Source organism: Arachis hypogaea, chromosome 14 (genome assembly GCF_003086295.3).
Source record: "Arachis hypogaea cultivar Tifrunner chromosome 14, arahy.Tifrunner.gnm2.J5K5, whole genome shotgun sequence".
In the NCBI taxonomy this organism is placed as follows: domain Eukaryota; kingdom Viridiplantae; phylum Streptophyta; class Magnoliopsida; order Fabales; family Fabaceae; genus Arachis; species Arachis hypogaea.
This window is the reverse complement of record NC_092049.1, coordinates 126,005,611-126,017,989: the sequence shown is the minus strand read 5'-3', so window position 1 is coordinate 126,017,989 and position 12,379 is coordinate 126,005,611. Positions and strand designations below refer to the sequence as shown.

The following is a 12,379-nucleotide window of genomic DNA, read 5'->3' as shown; positions in this document are numbered from 1 at the left end:
GCGTGCTTTGTGTCTCTCTATAGATCCATCCGGGTTCAATTTGAGTTTAAAAACCCATTTGCAACCCACTGCTTTCTTTCCAACAGGCAATTCAGTAATTGTCCAGGTCTTATTCCTCTCCAAAGCAGAAAGTTCATTATTAATAGCTTCTTTCCAGCTCGAATCCTTAACAGCTTCATCATAAGTTTTGGGTTCTAAATGCATGGATGCAGCTAGTGTGAATGCTTTGTGCTTTGGGGACAACGACTCATATGAAACTACTTGTGAGAGGGGATATTTATGTGTGGTGTTGGTAGTAGCTGAACCATTGGAAGAGGCAATCATGCAATGAAAGTCTCTCAAATAAGACGGTGGTCTCCTAGGGCGAAGTGACTTTCGTGTCTCTAAATGCAACTCATGGTTTTCATGTAATGTATGTTGATGAGGTATTATTTGGGGTGCTGAACCTCTAAGAGTAATTTCTAATTGAGGACTATTAGGTGCAATTTGATTAGAATTGTCACTGCTTAACTCAATGGATGCAGAAGTGTGTTGAGAGTCATGAGATGCATGCTGAGTACCATCAGATTGTGTGTGATTTGTGTTATTATTGATGATATTATGATGAGGTGAGTCAAAAGGGTCAAAAAAAGTATAATGTGTAGGTATGCAGGGTGCTGCATGATGTTGTAATGATGATTCAAGTTTCTCAGTTTGCAAAAAAGGTAGTACATGTTCATAAAAACTGACATTTCTTGACAAAAACACTTCTCTATTTGACAAATCATATAAAAGATATCCTTTAACTCCAATTTTATGACCAAGATGTATACATTTTCTGGCTCTTGTATCTAATTTCTTCCTATGTGCAGTCAATGTAGATGCATAGGTAAGGCAACCAAATACTCTCAAGTAAGCAATTTCAGGTAATTTATTTTTTAAAATTTGATAAGGACATGATTCATTGAGGGACACACTAGGAAGTCTATTGATCAAATGGATAGCATGAACTGCAGCAAAATGCCAAAAACTTTTAGGTACATTTGAATGAAACATTAATGTTCTAGTAACTTCCAAAATATGTTGATGCTTTCTTTCTACAATTCCATTCTGTTGAGGTGTCTCAACGCAAGTTGTTTGATGAATTATGCCTTTAGAATTGTAGAAAGAAGGCATTTTAAACTCAAGACCATTGTCGGTTCTAATTTTCTTTATGGTGTTGCCATATTGAGTTTGTACGAAATTGACAAAATTTTGCACATGGGAAACAGTTTCAGCTTTAGAGCGCATGAGATGCAACCAGGTATATCTACTTTTATCATCTATTATTGTTAGAAAATATTTGTGACCTTCCATGGAAGGTGTTCCTATGGGTCCCCATATGTCCATGTGCACAAGGTCAAATAAAGCTGAAGATTGAGAGAAACTATGTGAAAAAGCTATCCTTCTTTGTTTGGCAAAATGACAAGCATCACAGGGATCCATAAATCCTTTATTTGTCAAAAAGTCATATGATTTTTACATTACATTTATTCTTTGAAATGGTATATGTCCTAGTCTAAAGTGCCATAAGGCTCCTGCTTCATGTTTATTGGAGTTGTGAGGCCAACTCAGAGATGATAATGCTGTATGCAGTTTTGGTGATGCAATAGTTGTCAGACTCTCAAATGCATATAATCCTCTTCTTTGTTCAGCTACTCCAATCATCTTCTTGGAGAGATAATCCTGTATCTCACAAGTAGAATCATTGAAAACGAATTCACATTTCAGATCAGTAGTCAATTTTGATACTGAAATGAGATTGAATTTAAAGTTGGGAATGTATAATGCATGTACTAGATGAAATGTGTTGCTAAACTCTATTGTTCCAGCTACGTCAGTAACTGTTTGAGTACCATCAGGCAAGTTAATGCGTATAGGTTTTATGTGATACAAATTTTTGAATGATTTTAATGAAAAAGAAACATGTTCACTAGCTCCTGAGTCTATGACCCAGGAATTTGGACTAAATGTGGCCAAAGACATAATGAATGCAATACCTTGATTTGATGGTAGAGAAATGGTGTGATTAGAACCTGTGTTATGACTCTGTTGTTGATTATTCTCCCTTTCAAGAAGTGCCAATAATGCTGCTCTCTGATCTGCAGAGAACTGAGCCTCTAACTTGCTAATTGCTTCTTGAGTGTTGTTACTGATATTATCACCATTCAAATCAGTAACCATGATGATTCCACTGCCGTTGCCACTCCTCATATGAGGTGGGTATCCATGCTTTTTATAGCATACATCCTCAGTGTGTCCACTCTTACCACAAAATACACACTGTTTGTAAGTTTGACCTCTGCCTCCTCTTCCATTTAATCTACCCCCTCTGGCTCTAAGGCTCCTACCCCCTCTAGTGGCCATATTGATCTGAGGGTTAAACCCTTGATTGGCTCTAGTGTCACCCATGGTTATCAATGCTTTTCCTTCAATGATATCTGCATTTTGTCTCTCTTGCTGTAACAAAAGTGAGAAGGTTGCATCTACCGTTGGAAGCGGCTTCATCAACATGATCTGGGACCTCACTACGGCAAATTGATCATTTAGTCCCCTGAGGAGCCTCACTACATTGGTATCTTCTTGGTAATTCCTCATCACATCTAAACCACAATCACAAGTTCCAGTGCAGTACTTACATGCTGGAATTGGGCGAAAATTATCTAACTCTTCCCAAATTCCTTTCAATTTGGTGAAGTATGCAGTAATGTTGAGGTCTCCCTGCCTTATGCTAAACAATTCTTCTTGTAACTCAGCCATTCTGAAAGAGTCTCCCTGATAATAGCGATGTCTCAAACTACGCCATATATCTGCAGCAACGTCCATCCACACCACACTGTGTGCTATCTCTGGACTTAAAGACAAATTCAACCAAGACACCACATATGTGTTGCATCTATCCCACGCATCAAACAGTGAATCATCTTCGGATGGTTTTACTAAAGTTTCATCAACAAACTTCAATTTATTTTTAGATCTCAACGCTCTACACATAGCTCTCTCCCAAGCATGATAGTTACTGGGACCTAAAATCACAGAAATTAAAGGAGTTCCTGGACTCTCACCGGGATGCAAAAAATACGGACTCATTGGATCCATAATCGGACTTTTGTTCGCTCGATTTGCTGCTGATTGCAATTGATTAACCTGATTAACGAGGTTCGCAAGTGTTTGAATGTCGAAATTCGAGGTCTGGTTGGCCATTCTTTCTGAAAATTAGGGATTCAACTCAACGATCTTGTAAGTTTCAAGATTCGGATGCTCAAAACCACAAGTTTGATTCAAACTTCAAACCTATTAGATCTTTCACATCAGTGCTCGTGATCGGAGCCTTCACCTCTATCCACGCTCACCGCACCATATTAAAGAACCGTGAATTGAGGTGAAGCAACTCTCATCATCTCTGTCGTGTAAGCTTAGATGTGAAGAGAAGTGAAAAATGGAGGAAGAAAACTAAAGAAATCAAGAATGAGTGAAGAACGAGAAGAAAGTTCTAGAAAGTGGAAGAAAGAGTTGGAAGAAGAAGTTAGTTCTCAGAGAGAAAAAGCATGAGTGTTGGCATCTCTAAAATAAGAGAATGAACCACACAAAAACTCCTTACTCAGGTTCTATTCAATATATATGCTTACAATTAAAAAACTAACAAACTAACCTACTGTACAAATTTCAACAAACTAAGCTTGACTAACTTAATTATATCTAACAAACTTGGAGTACAAATGTACTCTCAAACTAAAGTATAATGACTATTGATCATGTAACAAAAGATGTTATGAGTACTATAAAAGTTTGTAATATTCTAGTGATTTAGGTAAATACATGATAAAAATATTTTTTTCTTTAAGATCTAAATTATTATTGACTATGTAGAGTATTTCTTAAAGAAATTTAGGAGTACTATAAAAATTTGTAATATCCTAATGACTTAAAAATAGACAAAAGAGTATTGTATGGAATTCGAATTGATAGATCACAAATATTTTAAAGAAGTCTCGTAATAAAATATTTTGTTAGCTTTTTTTTAATGTATGAAATAAAATATATATTTTTTAATTTTTAAATTATTAATTTTTTTAATAAATTTTTTAATAAATTTTTTTAATAAATTATTACTTTTTTAACAGCATAGGAATTACTGTGTGTAATTTGAACCCACCTGGTTCGAATTAGTGTGTGCGTGTGTTTGTGTATAATTCGAACCCAGTTGGTTCGAATTATGTATCCTTGTAGTTCGAACTCAGCTAGTTCGATTTAGTGTGAACTTCATTCTTGAACAAATCGAACTGTGTAGGTTCGAATTATGTAGAACTGTAATTCGAACTAAGTTGGTTCGAATTACATAGAGATGTCCTTTGGTTGATACATGAACCAGATTTTCCTTTGGCGGATTTGTGTAAATAATTGGTCACCATGGCTTATTAACGTTTTTTGCCCTAATTTTTTGGCGTTTTGGTGCAATATTTTTTTTTTTCATTTTCGATTTATCCTCTAAGTAAGCGATAACATCTATCAAATTAATAAAATTAATATAAAAAATACTAATTTTTTATAGCATCTTATTATAATTAATATTCTAAATAATTAATAATTTTCTATGTCATATTATTGTAATTAATAAAATTAATTTAACATAATTATTAATTTCTCATATTATATTATTATAATTAATAAAATTACTTTAAAAATTTACTAATTTCTAAAATTATATTACTATAATTAATAAAATTATTAAAAGAATAACTAATTTCCTAAATTATATTACTATAACCTATAAAATTATTCTAAAAAATTACTAATTACACATAACATCTTACTAAAATTAATAAAATTATTCTCCATATCATTTAATTATAATTAATAAAATTAATATAACAAAATCATTAAATTTTAATATATATATATATATATATATATATCCTAAATTAATATATATCATAGTGCGAAAGCGTATAGAAATTAGAAAGTAGAAATTAATAGAAGAGTTGTCTCAATCTTTCTCAACCAAAACTTTCTGTATCCCTAATAGGGCGGCTGAATTGCCATTTCTCTGGTGGAAAAAAAAGTTAATGAGGCGATTTTAGTATATTGGGGACCGAAACTCTGAAGTCACTATTTATATTTGAGCATGGTACCGATTAAACACTAAATCCCAAATAAAAATAGTATCTAAAGCTCAAAAGATAGTATCTGATTTCATTTTCATTTAACTCCAAATCAAAAGTAATTATGGCTTATTCAATTTAGCATTTATAACAATAAATAAGATCACCGTTATATAAGTTATTTAATTTGAAATAGTATAATTTGTGATTATAATTAATATATATATTACCCACAAACAAATTAAAAAATTAAATAATTTCCTAACACTATGTACTCTCTATCTGTGAACCAACACGTGACTGTGCAAGTGATCGAAGACCCTTGGCTCTCATACTTTCTTTTTTTTCTACTTTGATATACGTCCATCCTTTCATTTGAACCTTAGAACTGGTTATTGCTTTTACTACATATATTGTTTTTTTTTCATTCTAAATTTATTTTCCAAGTCAGTGGTAATATGATAGGATTAGTATTGGACTAGCCCAATTAAAAAATTATACTATAAATAGGAACATTATATAATAATATAGAATATGCATGATGTAATTGAAAACTCTATTTTTTCTCTTTGACTCTAATTCTAGGGATTTCTCTTCTATTCTCTCTGATTATCTCTAATTCTCTCTAGTTCTTAATACAAATTCGTATCAAATGGTGCTCTCATTGAACACCATGCCAAATTCTCATGGTGATTCACTGGACTCAAGCTGGGATCAATTTCAAACTAATGTACAACACTTGGATTCAATTTATCAAGAACGGATCAAGATGCTTGAAGAAATTCAGGCAACTTGCACCAAAATTTGTGCAACCTTGCAAAATCATCAACGACTTCAACAGCCTCTAATTTTCCAGTTTCAAATCAAATCAAACTCAGAATTCCCACTCTTCAGTAATAATTCAACAAAGCTAGCAGCAGAAAATTCAATAATCACAGATCTCTGATTTTAGAATTCAGATCCAGAATATCAAATTGCAGAATTAGAGTCTACAACAGCAAAAGCTTTAGAATCAGCAAAGAATCTAGAAATTACAAAAGAAGTTCACATCAAAGGAGAAGAAGGAGACTCATCAGATTTCAATGTTTCATTTCAACCTCAAAAACAAACTAAATCAACTGAGCAGGCAAATAGAGCAATAATTCAGCGTTCATCTTTGTCTATTTGTAATTACTACCACGCAGTACTACAATTTCAGCAACAACAATAGAATTCTAGTCAAAATTCAACTCTCATAGATGTAGAAAAGGTAGAAGAAGCAACTGATTTGGCCAATGAAGAACAATCAGTTTTCAAATTTGAAGTCCAACCAGAACAACAATAGGAATCAACAGCAATTTCAGATCAAGCTGGATGTCCAAATTCAATTCAAATACCTCTAATTTCAGAGCACACAGAGGCGGAGGGGTGAATCGACCACAGCCAAAGCCACCTTACGCGTTTTCAGATGCAACGGTTGGCATGGCACCAACAACCAGCACCGGCGAGGCTACGGTTCTACTTCGAGGTGCAAAGGGAGAGCAGATACTTGCGATGGCCGGGATTGACGGAGCAGCAACGATGGATGACGACGACGTTACCAATCTGAACAACTGTCGTGGCACCTCCACAACCGAGACGCGAGGAGCGCAGGGCGTGCCAGATTGGTCGACGGTCTCTCACGACGCGGCTTCGGTGATGGGTTCCAGAGAGTTGGGCGTCCGATCTCGGAGGCGATTCTACGAAGTTGGAACTCTACCATTTGATACGAATTTGTATCAAGAATTAGAAAGAATTAGAGATAATCAGAGAGAATAGAAGAGAAATCCCTAGAATTAGAACCAAAGAGAAAAAGTAGAGTTTCTAATTACATTATGCATATCCTACATTATTACATAATGTTTCTATTTATAGTAAATTCTTTAATTGGTTAGCCCAATACTAATCCTATTATAATACCTATTAAATTAATAAAATTAATATAAAAAATACTAACTTTTTATAACATCTTAGTATAATTAATACTCTAAATAATTAATAATTTTTCATGACATATTACTATAATTAATAAAATTAATCTAACATCATTATTAATTCCTCATATCATATTACTATAATTAATAAAATTACTAAAAAAACTAATTTTCTAAATCACATTACTATAACCTATAAAATTATTCTAAAAAATTACTATTTTCACGTAATATTTTACTATAATTAATAAAATTATTCTTCATATCATTTAACTATAATTAATAAAAATGAATGTAACAAATGGCATAATCTCCCAATCCTCACTTAGAGGTCTCGAATTCAAAAATTACTCTTAACTTTGAAAAAAAATTATATTACTATATTTTAAAAAATTACTAAAAAAATTGAAAAAAAATTATATTACTATATTTTAAAAAATTACTAAAAAAATAACTACATGTTCCCTATAAAGTTATTCTAAAAAAATTAGAAATTTCACATATCATCTTACTATAATTAATAAAATTATTCTCAATATCATTTAACTATAATTAATAAAATTAATGTAACAAAAGCACTAATTTTCAATATATATATATATAATAATTTTATTAATGATAGTAAGATGTTATGTGAAATTCGTAATTATATATATTACTATAATTAATCAAGTTACTCTATAAATTATTAATTTAGGGTTTAGCGTAGGGGTGGCAACGGGACAGGTAGGGGCGGGTTTTTGCTCTATCCGACCCCGCCCCGCTGTACAACAACCCGCGTAGAATCCGCCCCGCATCTACCTGCGGGTAGTAAAACGTTGAACCCTAACCCGCCCCTGCGGGTACCTGCCCCGCCCCTACCCGCCCCTATAATTATTAAAATCTAACAAATAAAATTAAATTTCAAAATTTATATAACTATCATCACATACATAACATAAATTAAAGTAAAAATTTAAATATGATACAATATTATTAATCATTTACTAATTATTTTACATATATTATACATATTATATATTAAAATTATATATATACCGGGGTGGGTAGAGGCAGGTATTACCTAAACCCGACCCGCTCCGCCCCTTCCAAGAACCCGCCTCGCTAAAGACCCGCACGCCCCGAGCGGGTAAGAAAGAGGTGGGTACCCGCGGGTTCGGGTAGTGTTGCCATCCCTAGTTTAGCGTTTAGGGTTTTATGAATCCCTTATTTTTTATACTTGATATACGTCCATCCTTTCATTTGAACCTTAAAAATGATTATTGCTTTTACTACATATATTTTTTCTATTTTCGATTTATTCTCTAAATCAGCGGAACACTTATCAAATTAATAAAATTAATTTAAACTGTACTAATTTTTGTAGCATCTTAATATAATTAATAAGATAAATAATTAATAATTTTTCATGAAATATTTTTACAATTAACAAAATTAATCTAACATAATTATTAATTTCTCAATTCATATTACTATAATTAATAAAATTACTAAAAAATAACAAATTTTTTAAATTATATTACTATAAACTATAAAATTATTCTAAAAAATTACTAATTTCACATAACATCTTACTATAATTAATAAAATTATTCTCCATATCATTTAACTATAATTAATAAAATTAATATAACAAAATAACTAATTTTTAACATATATAATTAATCAAGTTACATGAAAGTTCTTTGTGTGACCTACCGGTTGAACTAATAACCCAGTGACTTAATAGTTTGATTGGTTCAATTACCGGTTCAATTCTAACAACTATTAAATTAATGAAATTAATCTAAACAATACTAATTTTTTATAGCATCTTACTATAATTAATACTCTAAATAATTAATAATCTCTCATGACATATTATAACAACTAACAAAATTAGTCTAACATAATTATTAATTTTTCATATCATATTATTATAATTAATAAAATTATTTTAAAAATTTACTAATTTTTCATATCCTATTATTATAATTAATAAAATTACTAAAAAATAATTAATTTCCTAAATCATATTACTATACCTTATAAAATTACTCTAAAAATTACTAACTTCACATAATATTTTACAATAATTAATAAAATTATTCTTCATATCATTTAACTATAATAAATAAAATTAATATAATAAAATCACTAATTTCATATATATATATATATATATATATATATATATATATATTACTGTAATTAACTAAATTATTCTAAATATTACTAATTTTCTAAAATATCTTACTATAATTAATGAAAAATGATTGAACCGAATTATTTAGCTCATAATAATTGGTTTAGAATATAGAATTAGTTTAGAATGTAAAATTTATTTATTATTCATTTTTCTTTTCATATAATGTTCTATTCTTCTCAAAAGACCAGTAGATAAATCTAACCAATCATGTTTTCCTCTTTTTGTTTAATAAAAAATCTAAAATTATAATAATCCAAAAAATGGAACACAAGTACACAACCATTCATCAGAATTCCGATCGATTCATTACTTTCAATTTCGCAAACTAATTAGAAAGAAGATCTGGTTGTGAAACTTGTTGGGAGGTTGTTGTGGGATCCAAAGCTTCATTGCGACAGAGTTCTCGCTGGAGGAGGGAGGATGCTGGAGAAGACAGTGCGGAAGCCGTCATGACCGAGTAGAGAGGAGAAGGAGTTGGTGGCGCGATGAAAGAGTGAGTAGGAAAGGCGGTGAGGAGGTTTGGAGTCATCGCCAAAAGTGGAGATAGTGACAGGGGCGGTGCGCTTGCGACGGCGGAGGAAGAGGAATAAGAGAAGATGAAGAAAAGGGAGGCATCTGCTCAATCGTACATGCGACAATATCTCCCTCTTAATCTCCTCCCTACCACACCTAATCCTCCTCGTCGGGGCATCTGTTCCATGGTTGCTATCGAGGCGTTGCTGCAGACCTAGAGTACCGTCGTCTGCCGACACAATCGCCGGCGTTGGGGATGCTGTCATCGGTGGTGAAGGACTGTGCTAGTGAGGAGGGGTCATGCGCGTTGGTGGCGAGTATTTTGGCCAAGAAGCCATCCTGCCCCAGCAGCATTACATGTTGTGCCAGTCTCACTGTTGTCCCTCTCCCATTTTGGCCTAACGCCCCCACTCCAATGTTCATCAATCTCCGCCTGCATCTCTGTTGTTTGTGCAAAATAATACAAAAAAATACCTTGTCCAAAAAAAATTCCATCCGTTTTGAATTAATTTAAACATCTAATTTTCTATTTTTTTGATATATAATACCACAAAATATTTTAAATCTCATAACAATAACCATCATAAAACTAATATTTGTAAAGTTACTTCTTTTTTTTCCAAAGGCAATGAAATTTCATTAATAGAAATAGAATGAGGTGTCCACATTACAAGGACAGAAATAAGCAAAAGGGGATCTCCCAAAAGGTCATCTGAAGAGACCAAAATTAACATCAAAAGAGAAAAGTGAAACATTGGTAAGAGCAACTAAGGGGGAGAGTACTGAGGAAGGTCTCTCATTTCTCTGACTAGCTTCGTCACCGAGGCTATTACTTCCACTGGGTTGCGGCGTGTGCCCTCAACCAGCTATTTCGTTCTTTCCAAATCAACCAAAGGGTTACAGCAATCTGTTGCAGCAGCGAGTTCTCTCTTGTTCTACCATGCCCTCGAACTAACGCCAACCACCATGAGCTGAATTCAATGACCTCCGAGCTAGGTAAGCACCAGTTGAGTTGAGATTGCCCCCATATTTCTTATGTTTCTCTGCATTTAACCAAGCAATGAAGTTGGATTTCCTCTGTTTCCTGATAGCAAGGGTAGATTCCAATAGTGGACGGGAATCGGTGATGGAGAAGAGAGGAGATTGGTAGATGTTCATGGCATGCTTTCCAGAGGAAGATTTGGATTTTGTGGGGGACTGAGAGCTTCCATAAGGATGTCCAAAGGTCCTTCAGACGCAGATTTGGAAGGCCAAGCTCCAAGGGCTCGTGGAAAAAGTTGTAGGCAATCTGGTATCTTTCAGCGACACTGTAAGTGTTTGATCTGTGCAAAGCCCATTTAATTTTATCACTATCACCTTCAATCGGAACTGATAAAATTCTGCTACTAATGTCTTCGGTAAAAACTTGCTGAATCATATTTGTGTTCCACTGGCCATTTGAAGTAATTAGATCTTTAACCCAGAAAATTGTTGGATCTATAGCTTGATGAGCTGATTGTGGAAGGACAGTGAAAGGATAGGGAGGTGGAAGCCACGAGTCTTCAAAGATTCTGATTTCTGAGCCTGTGCCAACGCTCCAAGAGAGCCCCTTCTCAACCACTTTGTGCCCCTCTAGCAAGCTGCGCCACCCCCATGAAGGTGTGTTTCCAGTCTCGACTTTTAATGCATTGCAATATCGATAATACTTTCCTTTTAATATTCTAGATAGGAGTGAACTTGGTTGTGTTGTTATTCGCCAAAACTGCTTCCCCAGTAAGGCTAGATTCTGCGCCCTAAGGTCCTTGATCCCTAGTTCCCCTTCCTTCTTGGGTCTTGTCGTAGTATTCCAGCTGATCCACACTATTTTCCTCTCTGTACCTCGTTGTCCCCACCAGTATTGAGAGAGCATGCTATGAATTTCTAAGATGAGTGTGTCTGGGAGCTTAAAACAGGACAGTGAATATATAGGGACTGCTTCTCCTACTACCTTGAGTAATGTGTGTCGACCTCCTGCTGACAGTAACTTTCTTTTCCAGCCTAGAATATGCTTCCTGATCTTATCCTTAATGAGGCTGAAAGTAGCTTTCTTCGATTTATTAACAATAGAAGGAAGGCCCAAATATTTGTCTGTAGCCCCAATGTGGTTGATATTTAGAGCCGCTGCCCATTGATTTCTGAGTAAATCCGGAGTATTATGACTGAAGAAGACTGACGATTTGTTGAGATTCACTTTTTGTCCACTAAAACCCTCATATGTATGTAAGAGTTCCAAAATATTCTCGCACGAGATCGTAGAAGCCTTGCAAAATAGGATCGAATCATCCGCAAACAGTAGGTGATTGACTCTGGGGCACCTCCTTGACACTTGAATACCTTGAATTAGATTGTTTTGTTCTGCCTTGTGTAGCAAGAAGGAGAGACCTTATGCACAGAATAAGAAAAGATATGGGGATAGGGGGTCTCCTTGACGGAGACCTCTATTTGGTTTAAAGAAACCATATGGTTGACCTTCCACAACGACAGAATAAGAAACAGTTGTGACTAACTCCTGAATCCAAGCAATCAGAGTACCATCAAAGCCTAGTTTAGCTAACATGAACCAGAGAAAGTGCCATTCCACCCTATCA

General features: G+C 33.9%; 1 protein-coding gene across 1 annotated transcript; it reads right to left on the bottom strand.

The window, feature by feature from the left end:
* Positions 1–1,497: 1,497 nt before the first annotated feature.
* Positions 1,498–3,222, bottom strand: LOC140178724 (uncharacterized). Its single transcript, XM_072215955.1, has one exon. The coding sequence runs from the start codon at positions 3,220–3,222 to the stop codon at positions 1,498–1,500; it is 1,725 nt and encodes a 574-aa protein (XP_072072056.1).
* Positions 3,223–12,379: the final 9,157 nt, after the last annotated feature.

Excerpts from the sequence above, each read along its gene's own strand:
- LOC140178724 (XM_072215955.1), bottom strand. The coding sequence starts at position 3,222 with ATGGCCAACCAGACCTCGAATTTCGACATTCAAACACTTGCGAACCTC.